Genomic DNA, 24,539 nt, shown 5'->3' on the forward strand with positions numbered 1-24,539 from the left:
CCATTCCATCCACCAAGATAGAATGACGTACCTATGGAAGTTCAGTTATATGGGCCTATATTCTTAAAGGTTAATATTGCATCATTACCATCTGGGGCCCTGAGCTAGGTAACTAATGGGAAGGTAGGTGTTCCTACTGGACGAAAAAAGATGCCTTGTCTTTGCAAAGTACTATTTTCACTATTTTCTTCACATTTCCTATCATTGGTTTATCACATGAGGTGCCTTACCTGTGCTGTACAGGATATTCAATAGAGAATCGCCAGGCGGTGGTGGCGCACAACTTTAATCCTAGCACTTAGGAGGCAGAGGCAGGCGGATTTCTGAGTTCGAAGCCAGCCTGCTCTACAGAGTGAGGTCCAGGACAGCCAGGGCTAGACAGAGAAACCCTGTCTTGAAAACCAAAAAAAAAAAAAAAGAGAGAGAGAGAGAATCGAATAACAGACATGTCTCTGTGTGCAGGCCATGGCTGAGGACTTGGGAGATCAGGACAAAGCCAAACAAATCCAAGACCAGCTAAATGAGCTAGAGGAACGAGCAGAGGCCCTGGACCGCCAGCGGACCAAGAACATATCTGCTATCAGGTGTGTTACTAATCCTGTTTTGGTAAGGACCCTGTCCTTGGCCAGACTGGAGCCGTATACATTGAATGTTACACAGACCCCATGGATTTCTGCGGTGCAGAAGTTCCGTCCTGCCCACCCCTCTCACAGCCCACTGACTGACCCCTCTTACCTTATAGCTACATCAACCAGCGGAATCGGGAGTGGAACATTGTGGAGTCTGAGAAGGCTCTGGTGGTGAGTTTTAAACTTCACATGGATTACTAAAAAGTTCTAGTTAAAATGGTAGGAGTTCCAGCATGATGGCACGCACCTCTAAGGCCAAGTCTTGGGAGATGGCAGCAGGAGTTCAAGGCCAGCCTCAGCTGCATTGCTGTTCAAAGCCAGTCTGGGTTGTATAAGGCCCGGTTTTAAAAAAAATAAGATTAGGGCCAGTGAGATGCTGTAGCAGGTAAAAGTGTTTACTATGCAATCTCGGTGCCCTAAATTCAAGCCCTAGAACCCATAGAGGTGGAAGGAGAGAACCAACTCAAAAAAAATTGCCCTTTGACCTGCTCCTCCTCCACATAACAAAATAAAGTTAAAAATAAAATCTTTTTTTTATGTTATTCATGTCTTTTTTTTTAAAGATTTATTTATCAGTATATCTAAGTATACTGTAGCTGTCTTCAACACACCAGAAGATCTCATTACAGATGGTTGTGAACCACCATGTGGTTGCTGGGAATTGAACTCAGGACCTTTGGAAGAGCAGTCAGTGCCATCTCTCCAGCCCCATCCATGTCTGTTTTAAATGATGGGAATTGCATGTACTCAGCATGTGTGCACTCTCTACCTCATCTCTGCCTTTAGCACTTGTAACCTGTGATACAAAGTAACAGTCTTCTGGCTTGTTTGCCTTCGTTCCATTTATATGATTGTTGTACTTGTATCTGTTTTACTGAGGTGCAGGGGTGTATTTGGTGGTTGCTCCTGTATCTGTTCTGTTGGGGGATGTTTGATTGTTGTACCAGTATCTATTTGGGAGTGGGTCTTGTCCTCTGTGTCTGTTTTGATAGAGAGGGTTGGGTTCTTGCTCCTCTAGCTATTGGGGGAAGGTGTTATTCCTATATCTATTTTGTTGGGGGAGGTTCCATTGTTACTCCTGTATTTTGTTAAAGGGAATTTTGGTTCCATTCTTTTACGTATTCTGCAGGGTTGGTTGTTGCACCAGAGTCTATTCTTTTGTGGTTGTTTTTTTGTTGTTCTGCAGACCTCAGCCCTGAACCCAGGTCTTATGTGTGCTTGGCATGTGCTTTATCACTGAAAAGGACAGACAGCTTTTGAATTTTTTCCTAGCTCCTTGCAAAATGTTATTTATATGTAAGCTTATGGTGAACAAGAGGAGGGGGAAGAGATGTAATGCATGCTTTCTGTTTTAGGCTGAAAGTCACAACATGAGAAACCAGCAGATGGACCCCTTCACCAGGCGGCAGTGCAAACCCACCATCGTCTCCAATGTGAGTTCCTGAAGAGGACCTAGATTCTAGGACATAAAATGAATTCTATTAGGAAATTAATAAAGAAGTTAAAAATAATGTTTTTTCTAGCTGGGATTTGCTTGCCTCAAGCTTGGGTCTGGATTCTTTCTTTTTTATCTTTCTATAGGGCATACAGGTAGTAAAAACCTAGGAGTTAACCCTCTGTACTAGGGTATAGTTTCAGTACAACAGACTATTAGCATAGGATGATTATCCCCGATCCACAATGCTTAGGACTAGAAGCATTCCAGAGCTTGAATATTTTTAGACTTAGAAATATTTTCTTTCTTTTTTTTTAAAAAAGATTTTTTTATTATTTATTTATTTATTTATTATAAGTACATTGTAGCTGACTTCAGACGCACCAGAAGGGGGCATCAGATCTCATTGGGGTGGTTGTGAGTCACCATGTGGTTGCTGGGATTTGAACTCATGACCTTTGGAAGAGCAATCGGTGCTCTTACCTGCTGAGCCATCTCACCAGCCCTAGAAATATTTTCAGTATCTGTTGAGATATCTTGGGAATGAGACTCAGGTCTACAGAGGAGATGTATACCTGAGGGTGACTTCTAATCATACCTTTAGTACCTAGCTGTAATAGTACATAAAATCAGATGTGGAATTTTCCACCCGTAGTGCACAAATTTTTAGAAGGTTTTGGACTTTTATACTAGAGAGTGCACAGCCTGTATATGTTAGTTAGCACTGGGGCCTAGCTGGGATGTTTTAAAGGTTGTAATTGTGCTTTTCTACTGACTTGACCTGCTAATGGATGCCCTGGGGTACTTAGAATGTTAGTGGGAATCAATGGGAAAGACTTTGGCATGGGACTCTGAATGTTAAGTAGTCTTTAAAATAATTTGTGAATTTTCTCTTCCAGTCCAGGGACCCAGCTGTTCAGGCTGCCATTTTGGCCCAGCTAAATGCAAAATACGGTTCTGGAGTATTACCAGATGCTCCAAAGGAAATGAGTAAGGCAAGTATAGTACCTGAGGTTTTGGAGCCAGGCTGCAGGCTAGGACCTCAGCAGGCCACTTTGCCTTTTATAGACCTAATGCTTGCACAGGCAGGATGCGGGAAGTGTTCCTCATCCTTTCTCCACTTATTTAAGTTGTTATTAAAGTTTATTTAAGTTACTTCAGAGTGGAATCACTGGTACTGAATTGTTATCGATCCTAAACTACTTCTTAATGAGACCTTGACTGTGTCTTCTGCTCATTGCCTCTGGACTTCTGCAGCAGGTTTTCTCATGTAGAAAAATGTGTGACCTATGTATCTTATAGGGTAATTAGAAGGAACCATTAACAAGTAGGATCAGACAGTTGTAACAGCGAAAGCAAAAGTGGTAATCCAGGAGAGGCTCATTTATTGTTTTTTCTTTGTTTTGTTTTTCTATTCCCTGAACAGTCTTCCTATGTGCTCTTGGCTGGGCTTATACTTACAGAGACCCTCCTGCTTGTGCCTCCTCAGTACTCAGGATATGAAGAAACAATTATTAAAAGTTGAAGTTTGGAGGCCAACCTGAGTTACATAAAACCCTGGGAGTGTGGCTCAGTTGGTAGAGTGGTCCACCTACTGCAGTGTGTCCAGCACATCTTGAAACTGGGAGGTTGGGGGGTGGCTCATGTCCATAATGCTTCACTTAGGAGGTTGGGGGGGGAGGCTCATGCCCATAGTGCTTCACTCTGGAGGTGAAGGCTGATGGTCCCTTGACTAATCCATAGATTCCTCGAAATCTTGGGTGTGAAGGGGGACTGTTATCTTAAGCCCACTCTTTCAACTCATGCCCTAGACAGGTTTTCCTTTTCCCGTTGGCTTTGAAGCCTAGAAAGGCTCCAGAAGAGAAAGCTTCTTTATCCATGGCCTCTCCTAGTCTCTGAAAAGGGCCTTCAAGTTGGAGATTCCACAGTTTAGTTGGAGAGGATGTGCCTGGCAAGCTCAAGGCACTGAGTTCCACCCAAAAAGACCACACAGTTTTTTTTATTTTTAGTTAAAAACTAAAGCATGTGTATGTGTCTGTGTGTGTGTATTTGTTTGGTTGTTTTTAGAAAAAAGTGTCAATCAAGGAGATGTGAGGCTAGGGAGACGGCTGAGTGAGTAAATTATTCCCTAACATCAGTTGAGGATCAAGACTTGAGTTTGATCCCTAAAACCTGTGTAAAAATGCCTAGCATAGCTGGGCATAGTGACATGCCTTTAATCCCAGCTTTCAGAAGACAGAGGCAGGTGGATCTCTACAAAGAGCTCTACAATAGCCAGTGCTACACAGGGAAGCCTTATCTTGAAAAAATAATGTCTAGCATAGTGGCTTCCGTCTGTGATCACAGTGCTGAAGAGGCAGAGGAGGACTCCTGGGCAGCTAGCCTAGCCTAATTGGCAAGCTCAAGGCCAGTAAGAGATCTTGTCTGAAAGGAGAGAAGTAGATTTTCTGAGGATCACACCCAAGGTCATTGTGTGGCCTCCACATGTATGTTGCAAACATGTGTACATCGAAAAAGGTGGTGGCTCATTATGAAAGTCGCATGATCTTGAGCAAAACCTTTGACCATTGGTGGCTACTGTTTCTTGAAGACTGCATTTATTTTATGTTACTTGTAATAATGTTTTGACTGCATTTATGTGTGTCCACCACATCATGTACTTGATGTCCTGGGAAGTCAGAAGAAGGTCTCTGATCCCCTGGAACTGGAATTACATGTAGTTGTGAACCATCTTGTGGATGCTAGGAACTGAATTCAGGTCCTCTGAAAGTGCTCTTAACCACTGAGTCATCCTCCAGCCCCTTGCATTTATGTCTTATGTTTTGTTTCCTTGTCTCATTTCAGGGTCAAGGAAAGGATAAAGATTTGAATTCTAAGTCAGCCAGTGACCTCTCGGAAGACTTGTTCAAAGTACACGACTTTGATGTGAAGATAGACTTACAGGTTCCAAGTTCAGGTGTGTGTGTGTGTGTGTGTGTGTGTGTGTGTGTTGGGGCTCAGAGGGAGGGCCCTAAGGACCAGACAGATTGGTGAATCTCAGCTTGGAGTCTTGATTATGGAGAAGGGGTTTGGGGTAGGGTGTCCCTGCTTCATCGTGATCCATAGAGCCAAGGTCAGATAGGACACAGGTCAGCCTTGAAAAAGCAGGCTTCATTCAATAAGGCTTCCTGAAGAAGTGAAGGCAGAATCAGAAAATCTGTACAGGTCCTTAGTATGCCAATTTGTTTGTTCCCAGAGTCAAAAGCTTTGGCCATCACCTCCAAGGCCCCACCAGCCAAGGACGGAGCTCCAAGAAGATCTCTGAACTTAGAAGACTACAAAAAACGACGGGGGCTTATTTGAGCACTTCCAGCCTGCTGCTTCCAACCCTGCATGCCCCGCCATTGTCCCACCTTTCCTCTTTTCCTCTGATTTGCCCTCTTTGGGCTGGAGCAGCAGTGGAACTGGGAAGAGACTCTAAACTGCCAGTCATTGTAATATAAACCATTTGCTGTATAGACCTTCCTTGTCTGTACCATCTCCAGCAGCCCCAGGCCCCACCCAAGGTGGATCTGAGTTGGTTGGGGCTTCTTTCATGTCTTTAGGTTTGTGTTTGCCCTCCCCACCTGCTTCTGGTTTTTAACTAGCACAGTTTGGTCACTCTGCACATTCAGTATTACCGTGGCGCTGGGGTTCTTGCTAGAGCCCCTGGAGGCAGTAGCAGCAGCACTTCAGTGTCCTCTTCAGGCTGCCTTGGACCCGACCATCTAACATTTGGCACCTAACCCTTGCAGAGAGTGGGACTGGGCAGTTACCATCCTCTTCCCTCTCATCCTTCTCTTCTTCCTGTGTCCAAGGAAGGGGGATTTTCAAAATCAGTTTAGTTTCCAAAAAGTGTACATTTATGGGGAGGGAGGGGGCCTAATTTGAGTGTGTGTGTGTGTGTGTGTGTGTGTGTGTGTGTGTGTATGTGTGTGTGTGTATTTTTTATCATTTTTTAAAATACAGTACTCTTTGTATCAGTCTGTCATGGGTCTATAGCTGTTTCAGATTTTTTTGAGCTGTACTTGAGCATCTGAAACTGCAAGAAAGAAACTGATTAAATGTGATTCTTCTTACTAAACAGGCCTGGCTGCTGTAGCTGTGTGACTTCCCTCCCTCTACCCTAGCACTGCCCTACCCCACAGGAAACTCCCATCCAGTCCCCTTGCCCATAGACTGTGCTCTGGCAGGTGGGCAGGCAGCTCATGGCAGGTCCCACAGAGGGTAGCCAAAGAGCCTCACTCGTTCTACAGCCATAGCTGTAGTTTCTTGACTGAACGGAGCACATCTCGTCCCCACCCACTGTTCCTAGCTCTTCCTAGTGACTCTGATGTTTGGCAAGAATAACATTTTGTTCTGTTTTTTAAGAAATAATTCAACATGAATGTGGAGAGCAAACAAAAAGATGTAGGTTGCAAATGTTACCAGCATGTGCAGTGGTGTGTGTGTGCGCCCGTCTGTGTCTGTGTCTGTGTGTGTGGATATATATGTGGTGAGCATATATATATTGTGCAGCTAGGGTGAAGCCAGCAAAGAGGTGTGTATGTTGTTATGAGACGTTTGAAAAGAAATAAGCTGACTGCTTGATAATCATTCTCAGGTGTAAAACTCCAACTGTAAATAAAAGTGGCATTTAACAAATTTTTTCAGAACAAAGTACAGCTGATGATCTCCACCAAGCAGTAAGCTAAAGGAACAGCTGAGAGCCGCTGATCTCCACACAGTGATGAGGAGTCGAGCTCTGTCAGCTCTGTACTTCACTGACTTGTATAAGGAAGGGATGATGGGAAATCATGGAATTAAGTAGTATTTAAACAAAAGTGGATATATTAGCTCTTCTGATTGAGTAAAGCCTCGGTGTTGCTTTACCTTAGTTTACATTTTTACTTTATAAAAAGCAGCAACGGATGGCTTTAAAGAAGTATTGTGACTGTAGCATTGGGAAATGTGGCCTGTGCCCCAGCTTTGTGGTAGCTGTGGCACAGAGTTGGGCAAAGGAGCGGTGATGGACTTGTTGCAACCATACATACTTGAAGAGTCCATTGACCGAAGCTCTTTATAGACTGTTGCGAATGGGGAATCACAGACTGTTGAACGCCGCCTGCACTCTAGCAGAGTCCTGGAGCTGCTGGGACCTCTCCTATCATGTCAGACTTGGACTTTTTTTCCTTCTTGTTTAAAGGACATAAAATCATAGAATCCATATAATCTGTGGAGTCATTCTGACCCACGTGTAGATCTGTATCTAATATTATTTGGATTTGGACAAGTGTCAATGACATTATGGCTGTGTAATAAAATTTTTATTAAAAATACACACACTGTAGCCCCTTTGCCACTCCCCATCCGCAGCTGCTGCAACCCTCATGCTGAGATGCCAAAGCATGGGTCAGGGAGAAAGGCCCACCAAAGCAGACCGAAAGTTAACAACTGACCTGCCTGTGCTGATTCCAGTCAACATTCAGCGTCTACCTGCAGTCTCAGCCAGTCCTGGGACGTTAGCTTTGTCCCACCAACTGGGTTCCTGGTGGGTCACAGTTTTCCTTCTGCTGGTGAATGCCCTCAGCGGTCCCCTCCATCACCCCAACTTCACTTCAGTGTTGAAGGGCATGGCACCCAAGGCTGTTTTCCACCCCTTTTCTGTTCTGGAAGTAAAAGTCAGTGTCCATATGCCTAGCTCATGCTGTCTATAGAGCTGTTGTCTGTCTGGTTTTCTGACAGGGACAGAGAAAGTCTGTTTTTGTTATTTTTCTGTGAAGTCCTGACTTGTCACTCAATCTGTAAATATATTTGTAAATAAACTTGATGGCATTTTAACAAGGGATCAGATTTGGTCCAAAGCTTGGATCTTGAGTGGCACCCTTAAGAAGTCTCCAAGAACTCCTCTGCCCAACCCTACTTTAGGTTCTGCATGCCCAGACTGAAAATGGCTGTCTTCAACCCTTACGCAACATCCTCATGATGGTAGTTCCCTGACCCAGTAAGTTCCAACATGATTTGGCTAAGTGGGTCTATATGCCTAGTGTGCTGCCTGACCTTAGTAAGACAGCTTTCTCATGACCCAGGCACACTTCTTTCTCCTACCATGTATGGAGCAGGAAGCCAGGGACTGAGTCTAGCTGATTACCTGCACTCCTGCCCTACACAGGAGGCTACGTCATACTTGTGTTGGCTAAGCAGCAAAGAACTAGTCATCCTCTACAGAGATGGTAAAAGCTACTACAAGGCTGCCTGGTGTTGATATGGTAGGACCTATAAGCACATCAAGCTTGTTACCACTTACTGTTTGACTGTTGGGTGCAGAGAATATCAACTTCTCCCAGGAGAGGGCTGTTCATTGAACAGCCCAAGAGCTCTAACAAGCCAGAAAACCACAAACTCAGCTCAAGGTGTTTTTTGCATGATTACAAAGACCAAAGACTGACATTGGGTTTTCTTGGATTGTTACTGGGAGCTACAAGGAGCAGCATTAGTAAAAGGTCCACTGTAGCTATAAGGCCGTAGGTCAGCCCCAGTGCCTGGTGGGTGAAACTTTGAGTGCAGGTTCTTGGCCTGAGATAATCCCCAGCTGTTGTCAGACAGGCACATCTAGGAACTGCTCTGCACATAAGATAGCCAAGGACCAGAGAGAGCGCTTGGTACTCATCTAGCACTACCACTTAATCCCCATGGCATGTTTCTGTGTTTCAGTATCCCATCTTTTAAATCCATAATGAGCTAGACGTGGTAGTCCATGTCTGTAATCCCAGCACAACCACCAAAACAGCTGTAGCTAAATTGGCAGTTTTCTCTGGCATTCATAAGGCTCTAGAAGCAATCCCCATCAGCACATGCCCGAAATCCCAACAGTCTTTAAGGAGGTGGATGGATGCTGGACAGATAAAAATTCAAGGTCGTTGTCTTAAACTACATAGCCAGTCTGGTTTAGGGAATCTTCCGGAGGCCTCACTCGCCTTCCTTGTTATTACCAATATACACCACCATCGATAAACTACCAAGAGTAGTGGAACTCAAGCCAGAAAAATAGAATATCATCAAACTTCCGGTTCTTCCCATAACTACCTCGAAGGCCCGTCCAAAAGTGCGTGTTTCTCTTCCCCCTTACCCTTCACCACCTAGCTGAAAGTCACCTGGGGGAAGCCCTCCTGGGACCTGCCCCTACTTGTAGGTGCCCTTTCAGCTTCCCCTAGCGCAGCGAAGTTTGAAGCTCAAACCCATCCTGGCAGCGCTTACCAGATAAACGAAGAAGGGAGGGGAAAGGATCAAGCAGACAAGGCCCAGACTTTCTGATCCCAAACTCAGACTGATCCCATGCACAGAGGGAGGGACTGGGGAATACCTTGCCGAGGGCGCACATAGCATCAAAAACCCAGGCTTCCTGTCTGTTGGATTCTAGAAACGCTTCGAAGGGTGGAGCTGGCCGGTTGGCACTAAACGCAGGTGTGTTCTAAGGAATCTGATGGGTTCCGTGTCTTGGCAGCCCAAGTAGGAGCACGACAGGAGGGTGAGCAAAACTGGGATGGATCAGCAGCGCTGTGGTGAGCACCTGTAAGTGCTTGCACGTGTGCGACGTGCCCCTCCCTTCCCCAAGTTTGAGGCACCCTCCTCCGCCCCATCTTAAGGGAATTGAAATCTTGACACTGCGCTAGTGTGGCCTTAACTCACCTGCAGTGGACCCTTGCCTCTGGGACCCTGGGCCAATGGCAGCTTTCCAAGGTTCCTGCTTCTGATCTGTTGTACTCCATCACCAGGCCCCCTAAGTAGAGGTCATAGCTGCCAGAACTGGGTTTTAGTTGAGAGCTGCATCTCCTACTCTTTACTGGGAGATGCGGGGGGAAGTCTCCTAGGGAGCACTTCCTGTAAGCAGACTCAGCATATCACTAGCATACATGGGTGGGGCTTGAGCAGCCTCGGTTTCACACTAGGGAGTCCCTGACCGCAGACCCTCGGGAGGTCACTATGAAAGGCCCTACCTCAAGAGACTCATAGGAACACAGGCTCCCTGGGGAACAGCAAACCTCAGATCTGAAGGAGAGACTGCTGTAACAGCACATACATAGGCATGGTGACACATTTTGTTTTAGATAGACAAGAGTGACAGATTATGGAAGGGCAGTCCTGCTATCATTATGGCTATTCCAGAACATTGTCACAAAGACTAAGCTATCGGTATGGGGCAAATTGCTAGAGAAGAGAAAAAACACATAGCTGAGAAGTGTCAGAGGTTGGAACTGTCAAGGAAGACATCCTGTACATTATCCCTTCCAGAGGGACTGCCCTTCTCCACCCTACAGTTGAGACTGGGTCCAGGTTCCCACCAGCCCTCTTTCTAGAATGCCTTGGGCAGAGCCAAGCATCAGAGTGACCACTTGAGAATGTCTGAAATAGGTAAAGAAACTGAGAGACCAAAGTTTACAGTGCTCCCTTGAGGACCCATTGCAAACAGTGACAGAGGAAGCCCTGTGCATCCTATGGTCAAATTTCCGGGTGGCTCCTGTGTGGTTTTCTTCCATAAAAGTGTGAGATAATAATCACCCCCAGGAACAGAGCCATTTGTTCTTTTTTGTTTGGTTGGTTGTTTTGGTTGTTTTGGTTTTTGTTTTGGTTTTTGTTTTTCGAGACAGGGTTTCTCTGTGTAGCCCTGGCTGTTCTGGAACTCACTCTGTAGACTAGGCTGGCCTCGAACTCAGAAATCCGCCTGCTGCTGCCTCCCAAGTGCTGGGATTAAAGGCGTCTGCCACCACTGCCGGTGAGCCATTTCTTCTTATACCCTTTGCATCGAGCACAATGTCTGGTGGTTCATTGCAACTAGGCAATAGGAGTTTGCTCAGTGAGCAAGTCGAGGTATTCTCACAAAACCTTGGAGTCTCATGTTCAGCCCATCTCTTAGAAGGACCAAGCTCCCTAGGGCATGTGTTACTAGAATGAGATTTTGTACTAGTCCCACCAGAGGAAAATGATATCTTAATCCTCCCCCTCTACCCTGAGCTAGTTCCACTGAGGAGTCTCAGAGTAACTCATTCAAGTCCCTCATTCAAGAGTACATGCTCTCCTGCCCTCTCTCTCCCTCTGTTTGTCTTGCACAGCTTTAGGAGAGCTGGAGAGATGGCTCAGCAGTGAGAGTCCTCTAAGAAGGACATAAGTTTGATCCCTAGCACCCACATGGCAGCTCACAATTCTCTGTAACCCCAACCCCAGGGGATCCGACACCCTCTTCTGGCCTCTGTGAACACGGGGTATTCCCATGTGGTACACAGATAGGCATGCAGGCTAAAGACCAATACACACAAAAGAAAGGTTTTTGTTTGGCTTTTTTAATTTAAAGAAGCTTTTAGAAACTGCATAGGACCAGATAGACGTGGGGGTAGTTAGCAGTAATTTTGCTTCAGCACCTGGAGTGGAGGCAGAGGATAGAAATAAATTGAGCACACAGGCGCACGCATGCACACACACACACAAACACACACATGCACACACCCCTCACTTTGCTCATTCCATTTCCAGGCCTTTCCATCGCTATATTTCTGTCCCATGGCTGTTGCCCTCCAGGAGAGACACAGCCCTCACACATACTGAGTCCAAATGGCTAAGCGACAGGGAAAGGACTCAGGCACCTTAGTATTTGAAGGTATAGGAGGACTACCCCATGAGATGCCTCAAGAAAACAGGTTGAAAGCTGGTTGTGGTGGTACATGCTTGTGATCCCAACATTTAGGAGGTTGAGTCAAGATTGTAAGTTGAGGGGCTGGCGAGATGGCTCAGCGGGTAAGAGCACTGACTGCTCTTCAGAAGGTCCTGAGTTCAGATCCCAGCAACCACATGGTGGTTCACAACCACCCGACGCCCTCTTCTGGTGCGTCTGAAGACAGCTGCAGTGAATTACGGTGGAGCGAGCAGGGTTGGCAGAGGTCCTGAGTTCAATTCCCAGCAGCCACACACATGATGGCTCATGGCCATCTGTGCAGCTACAGTGTACTCATACACATAAAATAAATAAAATCTTAAAAAAAAAAAAAAAAGAAGAAAGATTGTAAGTTGAAGGCTGGCAAGATGCTCTTTGGAAGGTCCTGAGTTCAAATCCCAGCAACCACATGGTGGCTCACAACCACCCCATAATGAGATCTGACACCCTCTTCTGGTGAGTCAGAAGTCAGCTACAGTGTACTTATTTATAACAATAAATAAATCTTTGGGCCAGAGCAAACAGGGACTGAGTGAGCGGAGTGAGCTGGGACAACTGGAGTGAGCTGGGACAACTGGAGCGAGCAGAGGTCCTAAAAATTGAAATCCCAACAACGACATGAAGGCTCACAACCATCTGTACAGCTACAGTGTACTCACATACATAAAACAAACAAACAAAAAAAACAAATAAAAAGATTACAAGTTGAAAGTCAGCCTAGGCCACATATCTAAACTCTGTCTCAAAAACAACAACAACAACAACAACACAACAACAACAACAACAAAACTTTGTTTTCAATGACAGTAAGCTGGTCTGTGGCCAAAGCAGAATGACTCTGGTGGCCTAGCTCAGAGCGATTCCTCAAGGACCCCCAAAACCTTGACATACTCTTCTGTGGCCCAGCTCTATGCCCCTTGTTCCTTTCCAGCCCCTTTATTTCTCAGCACACAGGAGGCCACACCCACCACCAACATACTCCATAAACTGATTTCCTTCACATCCCTTCTATCCAAGCATCAAAAAGTGGAGGAAGCTGGGCATGGTACCTTACATCTGAGGCCCTGGTATTGGGAGGCTGAGGCAGGAGGATTACTAGACTCGGAAGCTTACTATTTATTAGTTTATTATGGCCTATCCAGGCCTTGCCTCAGTAGGCCCTCTCTGCCTGAGGTAGGTGGAAACAGACTCTTGCTTGACTGTATAAAGAACCAGAAGTCGGGGCTGGAGATATGACTCAGAGGGTAAGAGCACCGACTATTCTTCTGAAGGTCATGAGTTCAAATCCCAGCAACCACATGGTGGCTTCCAAACACCGGTAATGAGATCTGACACCCTCTTCTGGTGCATCTGAAGACAGCTACAGTGTACTCACATATAATAAATACATAAATCTTAAAAAAAAAAAAAAAAAAACCAGAAGTCCCTTAATGAACAAAGCCTGTTAGCTGTGGTGGTGCATCCCCATTCTCAGGCAGGAGGATTGCTTGGAGTTTGAGGCCAAGATAGACTACATAGTGAGTTCAAGCTGGGTATGGAGGGGCACCCCTTTAACTCATTACTTGGGAGGCAGAGACAGGCAGATCTCTGAGTTTGAGGCCAGTCTGGTCTACACAGTGAGTTCTAGGACAGCCTGGCACCAGAATGAGATTTTATATAAAGAAATTTAAGGAAGAAGAAGGAGGGAGGGAGGGAGAAATTTAACATAACACAGAGTGATAGAAATCAGGGGCCTAGCCAGGACTCCCTAGCTGTGGGTTTGAGAAGTGCCCTAAGCAACTCTCTGGCTGAGTCCCTTTCCTCTTTTCTTCAGGAATGTAAGTGGGGGATGGGATGCACTGAAGGCCTCTGAAGGCTCTGAGTTCACACATTCCCTGTTGTCCCTATCCATCCAACAAAATCCACCTACACAGCACATACTGTTGTTACTGTTGAGAAATGGTTTCATGTAGCCCAGGCTGGCCAGCTGATACCTGTGGATGGATGGCTTGAATCCCTGGTCCTCCTCCTTCTGCCTAATGGAGTCCTAACAAAGGTAGCACAGGCATTCGCCATAGCCCACAGCAGCGGTCTTTGGTTCTCGGTATGGTAGACCTGAACTTGGGCAAGGACATGATATTCTTGCTCATTCCATTTCCAGGCCTTTCCATCCCTATATTTCTGTCCCATGGCTGTTGCCCTGGACAAGGAAGAATTGTCCTGGGTTTTCTCTCTGTAGCTAGGCTAGACCTTCAGCCTACTGTTCCAGCATTGCCCACACACTGCCTGGCACACAAGGACCCAGTAACATACTCCCTCCTCCCTCTTCCCGGTCTACCCTCTCAGGACAGCTCCTCTGAATTCCCCCACTACCGACTGGCATTGCTCTGGGCTCAAGCATTCAGACACGCGCACCTCTGCCCCAGAAACTCTGTCCATGTCCGTTTCCATGTGTCCATGCTCTTTCTTGACCTCTCCACGGAGGAGTAAGTGTTCAGACTCCTGTGGTTTTCTTTCTCTTTTGCTTTCATTCCTTCCACACTTCTGCCCTTCCCCCCCCTTCCCTCCCCACCCGCCAAAATATATAGGGAAGCTGAGTGGCAGCTGCAGGCACTGCAGTGACCTGGGCTGTCAAAGTCTCTCCATTACTCTGGCAAGCAGTTGGAGATCCCATGGCTACAAGCAGCCACAGCCCCTGGAAACATGCTTACTTCTCCTCCTCCTCCTCCTCCTCCTCCTCTTCCTCCTTCTCCTCCTCTAGGGATCTTTTCTGTTTGCCAAAGGTTCTCCTTCTCCCTCTCAACACTCATTTCTTCTCCTGAACCATCTTAAATTCTGGCTGAAGAGAGAAAAGGCAAGTCGCATACATAACCCTGGGCCTGCTCCAACAATCCCAGGCTCTGGTGTTCCATGACAGGGCCCTCGATCCTTTTAGGGGACAGCAAGACGATTCTGGCTTCTGCTCACAGTAGCCTTGCAGTTCAGCTGAGCACCAGCAAGCAGAGTCCGCACATCTCTCCAGGGATGACAAGAAGGATTTGCAGGGTCTGAACTTCTACATCGGTGTTTTCTTTTCAGCGTGCAGCCACAACTCTAGGCCATGTGAGGTTTTCTTCTGTTTACAGATAGGGAGATGAATAGGAGTAAGCGTACATTTCCATCCAAGATATGGTGGCCCGAGACAATGGCCGTCTATTGCAACACTAAAAATCAGTCGCGTTTTGGAGCATCAAGCCTTTTTCCTTCCTTCCACGCTGGGCATGGAGTCCAGGACTTGTCACATACTAGGCAAGTGCTCTACCACTGAGCTTCGCACTCAACACCCATCTCTAAAATTTTACTCTTACAGCAACCCTGCAGAGTTGGCAGCTGCACTACAGAGAGGGGAAAGGACTCTTTTTGAAGCCACAAAGTTCCAAAGGGGCGGGAGAGGGAAGAGGAGGAGAAACAGCACCTCCAGCTAGTGGGGGGCTGGAGAGGGGCGGTGGAAATGCAGGCCAGGACCGGCTGCGATACTTGGAGAGAGTCAGGCTCCGCCTCTTGACCTTGTTCTCTGCCCGCTGGGAAGTGGAGTGGCTTCGAGGGATGGGGGTGGAGAGCAGACTCAGCTCGACCCTAGCCACAGACTAGTTGGGCGCACGCCTTGGGGTGTGGCTTCTTGGGGGTGGCTGACTGGCCTTGAACTCCGGATTAAGGGGCCCAGGCCAGAGAAAAGCTCCAGAGATTCAAAAGACTTTGACCAGGAAGGTTGGAACACGGGAAAGAGCCCGAGGAAGCGAGTGAAGGAACGGGTGCAGCTTCTTCCTGTGCTGGTCAAGACCTCTGGTTCCCACTGTAGGAATCCCTCAAAAGCCGCGGGAGGGCACAGGGCTCAGGAGCAGGGCAGGCCCCTCCAGCCTCCTTGAGGGCAGGCCGAGAAATAAGGCGGGGGCCCGACCTGGGTCTTCCACGCGACACTCGGGGCACTGCCAGCCTCCTGCAGCTGCCAGGGCCCCGGGAGGCCCGCGCTTTCTCAGAAAGTGAAAGGAGTGGGTGGGGGGCGCGGCCGGGGCGGGGCGGGGCCGGGCGGGCGTTGTCGAGGCTCCGCCCCGGGGCAGTCCCAAGCCCCAGGCGCTGAGCGTCTCCAGTCCCCGCCGCGCCGCGGGCTGGTGGCCTCGGCTGCCGCTCGGGTGTCGGGAGATGACCCTGCCCGGGCGCCCGACGGGCATGGCGCGGCCACGGGGCGCGGGGCCTTGCAGCCCCGGGCTGGAGCGGGCTCCGCGCCGGAGCGTCGGGGAGCTGCGGCTGCTCTTCGAGGCGCGCTGCGCTGCAGTCGCCGCCTCAGCCGCCGCAGGGGAGCCCCGGGCCCGCGGAGCCAAGCGGCGTGGGGGACAAGTGCCCAACGGGCTCCCGCGCGCTCCCCCCGCCCCGGTGATCCCGCAGCTCACTGTGACAAGCGAGGAAGATGTGGCCCCGGCCAGCCCCGGGCCGCCGGATCGGGAGGGGAACTGGCTCCCCGCCGCGGGGTCGCACCTGCAGCAGCCACGCCGCCTCTCCACCTCGTCGCTCTCCTCCACCGGCTCCTCGTCGCTGCTCGAGGACTCGGAGGACGATCTGCTGAGCGACAGCGAGAGCCGGAGCCGCGGCAACGTGCAGCTGGAAACCAGCGAGGACGTGGGGCAGGTACGGGCCGCGGGGGCGGGGCCAGCGGGGGCTGCGCGCCGGGGACTCCGCTCCCGGCTCCGCTCCGACCGGCTTGCGTCCCCCGCCAAGAGCCCAAGCGGGGGCACAGGGGACGTGGGGATGAAGAGGGACCCCAGGACGACCTCTCGCCTTGGTTCTTTTTCGGGGGCTAGGCAGGCGATGGTAGCTGAGCGCTTGGGCGTCTAAAGGAGGTTGAGGAGTACGCGACCCACGGAGCGGGAGCCGAAGGGTCGGCGGGCGGACCTGGGTAACTGTCAGGTAGGGGCTGGAGAGATCAGAGCCGGGTAGCCTTGCCCCAGGAGCCCTTAGAGAGAAAGGGGCGCGTGAGCTTTTCCCTCTCCTCCCCCTCTCGGTGCCGCGGCCCCACCCCCGCCGTTGCCACGGTTTCCCTCTCCTGAGTGGGAGTGGAGCGGAGCTCCTGGCTCTGCTCCGGAGCTGCTACCGTCTGCTCTCCGCGCGCGCGCACGACGCGTGGACGCGGGAAGGGAGGGGCGCGGGGGTAGAACCGAGCGGAACCGAGATCCACCTGCTGCGCCCCCCCCCCGCCCCCGCCCTGGCCTACTGCTCCTAAGTGTCGTGGGGAAGGTAAACTGAGGCTAACAGGAACTCTCTAGTCTCTGTCTGTAGTAGTGTGAATCTTCCCGGACCAATTTAACCGGGGTGAGGCGAAGTCATTATTCGTGGTATGGCCCTTCTTGACTGGAGGTTGAACTCGGGGCCTCAAACACAGTAAGCAAACACAGCAACCATCCCTAGCCCTCTTTCTTTCTTTCTTTCTTTTTTTTTCTTTTTTCTTTTTTCTTTTTTCTTTTTTGAGACAGGGTTTCTCTGTGTAGCCCTGGCTGTACTGGAACTCACTCTGTAGACCAGGTTGGCCTCGAACTCAGAGATCTGCCTGCCTTTGCCTCCCAAGTGCTGAGATTAAAGAAGTGAGCCTCCACTGCCGGGCTAGCCCTTCTTTTCTTGATACTAAATTGCCACTAGTTACACTAGTAGTTCACTAGTTACAGTGAAACAGTCTATAGCCCATTCAGGCCTTGAACCTGCGATCCTCCTGTTTCAGCAATCTCCCCTGTTTTAACTATGGCCAGATAACTAAACTAACTGCCTGTGGACTGTGCAGCGTTGCTCTAGATGCATTTTACGCAAGCGTTCCTCGAGTGGAAAAAGAAAGACCGGGGACGTCCCGCTCTGCCCAGAAGGCCTGGTCCCGGCGACTTGGAGAGTAAGACGCGCGCCCGGGTTGCCTAGACACCTTGAGAAGAGCGCTGAGGTGTGGCCTGGGCCTTCTGGAAGCCAGCATCCCTGCACACTAGGATTGGCCCGAGCGAGGGAGGCAGTGTAAGGACTGGAAGTAGCACTGTGACTCAGAGACTTACAATACAAAAGAGAAAAGGGGGTGGAGGACTCACAGCGAGGATGCAGTCCCTCCCCAAGTTCCTGTCGTCAGGTGTAGATGCGGGAGCTCAGTCATGAGTCCGCTGCGCCCTTCGTCCTGTCAAGTGAGAGTACGATCGGGTATGGTGATCGTTCTTGGGGCGACTCTTAGACTGTGTACTGAGGCGAATTTCGCCGAGGCTCCCCAAGACATTGGCTTGTGCGCAGTGGGAGGGCCTCTAAAGAACCTGAACCGTAGATCGGCCACTCCCCTGCTCTAATCTCTGACACCCGAGAGGCGGGCCCCAGTGAAGGGCGCGACCGCTGAGAGCTGGGAGGACCCAGGCAGGGGCGCAGGCACGCCCGCTTCCCCGTTCCGCCCTCCAGGACCCCCTAAGTGTTCAGGGAGAGGCTGTGCGGAGGAGGACTCGCAGTCTAAATCTGGGTCCAGTGTAGGTAGCTCCGGCAGGGGTCAGGACATCCAGGAGAAGCCCAAACTAGCCGTTCCCAGCAAATCTTCTAATTTTCCCACCCTGGGCCTCCTTCTCCGGGAGCCTGCAGGAGCAGGTCCAGGTGGCCTCTCAGAGCCCTTTCAAACTCCCAGGTTGTCTCCCAGGCTTCCCAACCCCCAGCCCGCCGGGGCCTCCCCGAAGGCAAACAGCTCGGGAGCTGCAGATAAGCCTGGAGCTGTTGACAGAGGCTGCCTGCGTCTGCGTGGAAGGGCCCGGAACGGACTTTGCCTCGCAGCAGGCCCCACAACACGCCTGCTCAGCCGGCTTTTGAGGGCTTCCCCGGTCAGGAAGCAGAGCGGGTCCCACTGACCGTTAAGGATGCACCCGGGGAAAGATATGGTGCCTGCATTGTAGGGCTGCTGCCTAGCCAGCCAGCATCTCTCACCCGTCCCGAGGCCCTAGAAGGCTCTGCCTGTCTTCAGCCAGGCTCTACGACCTTTCCTTTACTTCCTAGGCACTTGTACAGCCTGCTCAGAGCAGGACATGAAGGATGGGCTGGGCTCCCTCCAGTGGCCTTTTCTCTGAGAGAAGGAAAATTCAGGAACAAGAAAAGCTGAGCAACTAAGGGAGAGAAGTAGGCCTAGGCTACACCAAGGCCAGGTGTTGTGACTCTGAGGCCTCAGATATTTGTGGGAGTGACCCTAGCAGAAGAGAGGGTGTTTTGATTCTTATTCATCTGGTTTTATTCTCTCAATAACTCAGGCTAGGTAAGGAGACCTGGATGCTGTCCCCTCCTGGACTCAGAACCCCCACACATCATTTTTCACTAATTATAGAGCAGAATTTAGGTTAACAGACTTCCTTTTTAAAAAGCAAATGCCCATGGGAAGGTGAAGTCGTGGGTCACTTATACCTTAGTGCAAATCATTTAGTAAATTTAAATTGGTTGCTCTCCCCACCGTCACCACAGGGAGTGCTAGTTTGACAGGACAATTGGAACGTGGGGAGGGGGTTGGGCCGGCAGAAATTTCAACCAGGATTGGTGACTCTATAGAGCGGTGCTTCTCAACCTTCCAAAGGCTGCAACCCTTTAATGCAGTTCCTCATGTGTGGTGGCCCCCAGCCATAATATTTTTATTGCTACTTCATAAATGTAAGTTTGCTAGTGTTATGAATCATAGTGTAAATATCTTGTGTTTTCTGATGGTCAGACGACCCCTGTGAAGGGTTTGTTTGTCCCTCCCCAGGGGTTGAGACCCACAGATTGAGACCCTCTGTTATAGAGGCAGAGAACGAGGTAGAAACCAAGGACAGCAAAGGATGCAGTCGGGTAGGGAATAGGCTGTCTGGGCTGATGTAAGAAGCAGATGTCCACCAGGGTCCTTGGCCTTTGTACCAAATGTCCAGGCAGCCTACAGTTGGTGGAAGCAGTCTCTCCTTGAGGTAGGCAGGGTTGGACCATACCTTCCCAGATGTTGTTTATGAGCCAACGTCTTCACCCACCCACCAACCCAAGAGTGACTGTCTAGCAGGCTTTCTGGATGTACTTGTTTGTGAATGCATTGCTTTCTTTGCAGAAGGAGCCCCTCTTCAGAGGGAAGCTGACAGTGAGTTGGCTTCCATCAGCTGGATCCATGTTTGGCCATATCTGCTATTGGCAAGGGAGTGACACTTTGTTATAAGAACTGTGAGGAGCTGTCTCGGAGGCTCTGCTGAGATAGCGGGCAGGGAAGCCCTTTGTTACCTGCACAGTCAGAACCTGCTACTGTTTGTTCGTATAAGACTCACAGAAGCCAAGGCAGGGAGAGTGGGGAACAGCGGCTCCATTTCATAGCAGCTCAGGGACAAGTTGACACTGGTATCACGTATTAACCAGTCAGCCAAGTAGTAGTAGTATATATATATATATTTAAAGACCTATCTCAGTGTTTCACAGCCTGGCTTCAAATGCCTGGGTTCACATAATCTTCCTTTTTCAGCCTCCCAAGTGGCTAGCACTACAGCCCTGTGCTACCGTGTCCAGTGAACTGGCTTCTGGAGGCCTCCATTGAGTCCTTTCACTGAAACCACAAAACCCCAGCCGGGTGTGCTAGCACAAGCCTTTAATCCCAGCACTTGGGACGTAGAGGCAAGTAGGTCTCTGAATCTCTGAGTTCAAGGCCAGCCTGGGCTACAGACATGCACACATACACACATACACACACACACACACACACACACACACACCTCCCAAAGGAAGGTGAAGTTCCCTCACACAGCCCAAGCTGGTCCTCCCACCAGGATAACTACAGAACTAAATGTACCCCATTTAAGTTTCTTCTTGCCCCACCCTCCCTCAAAATTTTGTTAGGCTTTTCAAACCACCCAAGCCTTTCACCCTTAAAGGAAGTAAGAGGAGGCCCCTGAGTCCAACTCAGAGATTAAAACCTTCATAATACCCTCTACCATAAATGTTTCACCTTGTAAAAGCTGTCATGTGGTATCCCACTTGACCCCTTAGAACCAAAATATAAGAGCTGCTAGATGACTGGATCACAGTGAGGAAGCTGGGCTGATCAAGAGCATAAGTGGGAGTCTGGAACCCCATAAGTGGCATGAGGATGCTGATTTCTGCAAGCCTTGATTTCCTTGTGTAGTGGGACTGATCCCATCTCCCAGCCATGCTGTGTGTGGGCATCGAGATCACCAGGAATCCCAAATGGGATGTGACAGAAGAGGTCTAGGACGGTTAGGATGGCTCTGCTAAATCCACATGCTACATGGGGATTTGGAAGGAAGGGAGTTTTATAATAAAACTTGGATTTATTATGCAGCAAAATGCAAACCTCGTATGTATTTAAAGACTTATAAAAGGAGTTTTGAAAGATGTCATGTTTCTAGTGGGCTGCTTCTGGCTACACCCCCAGATCCCCGAGGATTGGACATGTGATCACGCCCTAGTGTGCCATGTTGGGAAAGTGAGAGCAGTGATGACCGTGGGAAGATGAGAAGGGATGCAGCAGGCATCAGTAGACGGTGGGGTAGCTCGTGTTAGGGCAGCTGCTACACCTCCCAGAGAAAAATGGCACTGAGCTAGGAAGTGAGGGAAGCCCACTTGAAGCGACTGCTCACCCCCTACCAGCTCCACCTCTTCCATAGGCAAGGCTTTCTGCTCAATAGAATTCCGCTACTTAAGCGACCTCATTTCTTCCCTTTGGCAAGGAGGCTGGTTCCTGGGTTCTAGGAAGACAAGCATCAATGGGACAAGGCTGCAAACAAGATACATATATGAGCCACCCCACGCACGTCAAGGAGCAGACCTGGGGCTGCTGAGTTTGGGGTAGAAGGTGGAAATGCCAGGATTGAGTGGAAGGCAGAGTAATGGCCATGAGGCAAGAGCTAACAGCCCAAATGCCTGCCCTGACCTGAAGTTTTCTCCAGGCCTTCTGCTTTGCATTTCCTCATCGGACCTTAGGCTTCTTGATCCAGATGACAGCCAAAGATGCCTTGGGCTTTTGACTTTGTTGTCTAGTGTGTGGGATCCAAGCAGCTAGAGGGTCCTAGGGAGCCTCGGGCCATTTTTTTTTTTTTTTTTTACAAGCCCTGGCAGGCTGGCTTCTCTTCCCTGGTCCTGTCTGAAGGGTTGATTGTGGTTGGTGTGCCCTCCTAAGTGAGAAAACCAGGTCCCAAGTGAGTAAGTCCAGTATGTAAGTTTGGCCCAGTTCTCTCCAGAAGTTGGATGAAGGAGATTCAAACTCAGTTCATTCATTTACAACACTGCTGAAAGCATAATTGTTTCCCCGTTTCACAGATGAAGAAAAGATGACACACAAAAGCATTTTCTACATAGGCAGATTTTTAGTTCCATCCCTGGCTTACTCAAGACGTCTCCATAAAAGATCTCACAATTAGTATCAAGTGATTCACTAAGTTCAAAAACCTTGACAGCGGCCCACTCAATGGTAGAGCTAGATTTAACTCTGAGCCTTATGGTACTAAATCTCTGGCTCCTTTCAGACTATTCAAGTAGCCAGAACGACCTTTTCTCTGCCTGTCTCAGCACCTACAACACTGGCTTGCAATACGTTTTTCTTGGGTAGGTAGCTGAATGAGTGGATAGCAAATGCTCCGATGAATGTCCTCAGCTGCTTCTCGTGGGATGGGACCAAGCTGAGTTCCTGCTCTAGAGGGACAGTACTGAGATGCTGACTTGTAGACCTGGACTTGTTGCTTTCAGAAAAGCCATTGGCAGAAGATCCGTACCATGGTCAATCTGCCTGTCATGAGTCCTTTCAAAAAGCGCTACTCCTGGGTGCAGTTAGCAGGGCACACAGGTGAGCATCATTACAGGTGGGTGAGGTTGCTACGACAGAGCGGCGTGGGCAGTCCTAACTGGTGCCCCTGTGCAGGGAGTTTCAAAGCTGCGGGCACCAGTGGCCTGATCCTGAAGCGCAGCTCAGAGCCTGAACACTACTGCCTGGTGCGGCTGATGGCTGACGTGCTGCGTGGGTGTGTGCCAGCCTTCCATGGCGTAGTCGAGCGGGATGGTGAAAGCTACTTGCAGTTACAGGACCTGCTCGATGGCTTTGATGGGCCTTGTGTGCTTGACTGCAAGATGGGTGTCAGGTTCGTGTCCCCTCTCTTTGTCAGGCAGAATCAGTTGGGGGAACCAAGGACTGGGATAAAAGCTCACGTGCCCTGGCCCCTACCCGCACCTCACAGAACTTACCTGGAAGAGGAACTGACCAAAGCCCGGGAACGGCCCAAGCTGCGGAAGGACATGTATAAGAAGATGCTGGCAGTGGACCCTGAGGCACCTACTGAGGAGGAGCATGCTCAGCGCGCCGTCACCAAGCCACGCTACATGCAATGGCGCGAAGGCATCAGCTCCAGTACTACACTTGGCTTCCGAATCGAGGGCATCAAGGTGGGTCCGGCTCCCCTCACTTTGCATGGCCTTTCTTCTGCCCCACCTTCAGTGCTCCTGACCTCCTGCCTCAACCGTCACAAAAAAAGACACCCTCTGCTAGTCATTTCTTGATCCCCAGAGGTTAAGACCCCGGGGAGGTACCATTGCCCTTTGCATGATCCTCTCTCCCCTCAGATGGGTCCTGGTCTCTGACACTCCTTGCCTACCTCCTTCAGAAAGCCGATGGATCTTGCAGCACTGATTTCAAAACTACGCGAAGCCGAGAGCAAGTGACTCGAGTCTTTGAGGAGTTCATGCAAGGAGATGCTGAAGTGCTGGTGAGAGGAGGTTCCCTGGGCCCTGAGGTCTGGGCACTCTTGTTTACAAGGATGCCTCTTGCCTAGTGCCCTCCCCTATGCTACCCCCAGTGGTAGCAGTTCCCTTGTGGTTTTCCCTCCTCTCCTGTGTGAGCCACGTGGTGGGTGTGACTTCCCCCGCTGCAGTATTTGCTAGGCAAATTGAAATAAATGCATGGTACTTCTCAGAGTCAGTAGAGCCGCTCTTGGTGTGAAATGAATCTGTCCACTCTGACTCTTCCAGAGGAGGTATCTGAACCGCCTACAGCAGATCCGGGATACCTTGGAGATCTCTGATTTCTTTAGACGGCACGAGGTAAGAGGTGGGTGGGCTCAGGGTCTGAGTTTGTGCTTCATGAGACTGAAAATGGGGGAGAGGGGCGTGTTTCTGGGAAAGGCAAATGGCCTGACTGCTATGGGGGTCGGCAGGTGATTGGCAGCTCACTCCTCTTCGTGCATGACCATTGCCATCGTGCTGGTGTGTGGCTCATCGATTTTGGCAAGACTACGCCTCTCCCCGATGGCCAGATCCTGGATCATCGGAGGCCCTGGGAGGAGGGCAACCGTGAGGACGGCTATTTGCTGGGGCTGGACAATCTCATTGGCATCTTGGCCAACCTGGCTGAGAGATGAGGCTGGGCCCTTTTCCCTCAACGTGGGCCGGCTGGTCAGACAGACCTGTGGCTGCATCCCCACCATGCATGCCGGCAAGAGACTGGAACCCCGCTGGGCGGGCAGTTCACATGGTCCTGCAGGACCAGGTGCCATCCACTAAGGGGGTGTAGTACATCAGGAGTTGGCGACCAGACAAGCCTGTTTCCCAGAGCTGAATGACACTAACTTATAGGAGGGGAAGGAAATAATGGGCTTCTCCCCCAGCCCAGCAGCTCTTCTCAAGCAGCTTTGCACCTCTCCAGAGGGTCCTGATCCATAACTGTACTTCACAGGTATCTAGACTTACTGGTCTAACTCCTACACTACAGTGGACACCCTTCCTAATAAAACTCAAGCCTCCTCCCCTTCACCTCTGGTTCTCT

The 24,539-nt window shown here is 49.8% G+C and overlaps 2 protein-coding genes, 1 long non-coding RNA gene and 1 other non-coding gene across 10 annotated transcripts in view; 2 read left to right on the forward strand and 2 right to left on the reverse strand.

Annotated features, from left to right (window-relative positions):
• Positions 1-7,909, forward strand: part of Rtf1 (RTF1 homolog, Paf1/RNA polymerase II complex component) — a 57,812-nt gene extending 49,903 nt beyond the window's left edge. The window contains exons 13-18 of the mRNA XM_031371528.1: positions 463-584; positions 743-800; positions 1,985-2,062; positions 2,964-3,059; positions 4,909-5,020; positions 5,300-7,909. Of these exons, the coding sequence (XP_031227388.1) occupies positions 463-584; positions 743-800; positions 1,985-2,062; positions 2,964-3,059; positions 4,909-5,020; positions 5,300-5,406 (573 nt within the window). The 3' untranslated portion in view covers positions 5,407-7,909. The remainder of the gene's footprint in view (positions 1-462; positions 585-742; positions 801-1,984; positions 2,063-2,963; positions 3,060-4,908; positions 5,021-5,299) is intronic.
• A 3,474-nt stretch (positions 7,910-11,383) lies between these two features.
• LOC116090732 lies at positions 11,384-16,372 on the reverse strand. Of its 7 annotated transcripts, XR_004118800.1 has the most exons (5): positions 16,259-16,372; positions 14,714-14,861; positions 14,162-14,585; positions 13,741-13,861; positions 11,384-11,477 (listed from the first exon to the last, which is right to left on the reverse strand). It is a non-coding gene; the product is annotated as an uncharacterized LOC116090732 (long non-coding RNA). The 7 variants fall into 7 exon arrangements; XR_004118799.1 differs by having other exon boundaries at positions 14,458-14,861; XR_004118796.1 differs by having other exon boundaries at positions 13,741-13,866; positions 14,458-14,861.
• On the reverse strand, positions 14,327-14,455 carry LOC116092722. The gene has a single exon (XR_004119444.1). It is a non-coding gene; the product is annotated as a small nucleolar RNA SNORA44 (small nucleolar RNA).
• Positions 15,890-24,526, forward strand: Itpka (inositol-trisphosphate 3-kinase A). The gene is made up of 7 exons (XM_031371529.1): positions 15,890-16,408; positions 22,475-22,571; positions 22,647-22,863; positions 22,960-23,164; positions 23,383-23,484; positions 23,747-23,818; positions 23,932-24,526. Exons 1-7 carry the CDS (start codon positions 15,926-15,928, stop codon positions 24,133-24,135), a joined length of 1,380 nt encoding a protein of 459 aa, XP_031227389.1. The 5' UTR covers positions 15,890-15,925; the 3' UTR covers positions 24,136-24,526.
• The last annotated feature ends 13 nt before the right edge of the window (positions 24,527-24,539 follow it).

The sequence above is a fragment of the Mastomys coucha genome, unplaced genomic scaffold (genome assembly GCF_008632895.1).
Source record: "Mastomys coucha isolate ucsf_1 unplaced genomic scaffold, UCSF_Mcou_1 pScaffold15, whole genome shotgun sequence".
In the NCBI taxonomy this organism is placed as follows: domain Eukaryota; kingdom Metazoa; phylum Chordata; class Mammalia; order Rodentia; family Muridae; genus Mastomys; species Mastomys coucha.

What these genes read in the sequence shown, in the direction of transcription:
- Itpka (XM_031371529.1), top strand. Translation starts at nt 15,926, where the DNA reads ATGACCCTGCCCGGGCGCCCGACGGGCATGGCGCGGCCACGGGGCGCG. An exon ending in CCAGCGAGGACGTGGGGCAG is followed by an intron (nt 16,409 to 22,474) that starts GTACGGGCCGCG and finishes TGTTGCTTTCAG; the next exon opens with AAAAGCCATTGGCAGAAGAT. An exon ending in GCAGTTAGCAGGGCACACAG is followed by an intron (nt 22,572 to 22,646) that starts GTGAGCATCATT and finishes GCCCCTGTGCAG; the next exon opens with GGAGTTTCAAAGCTGCGGGC.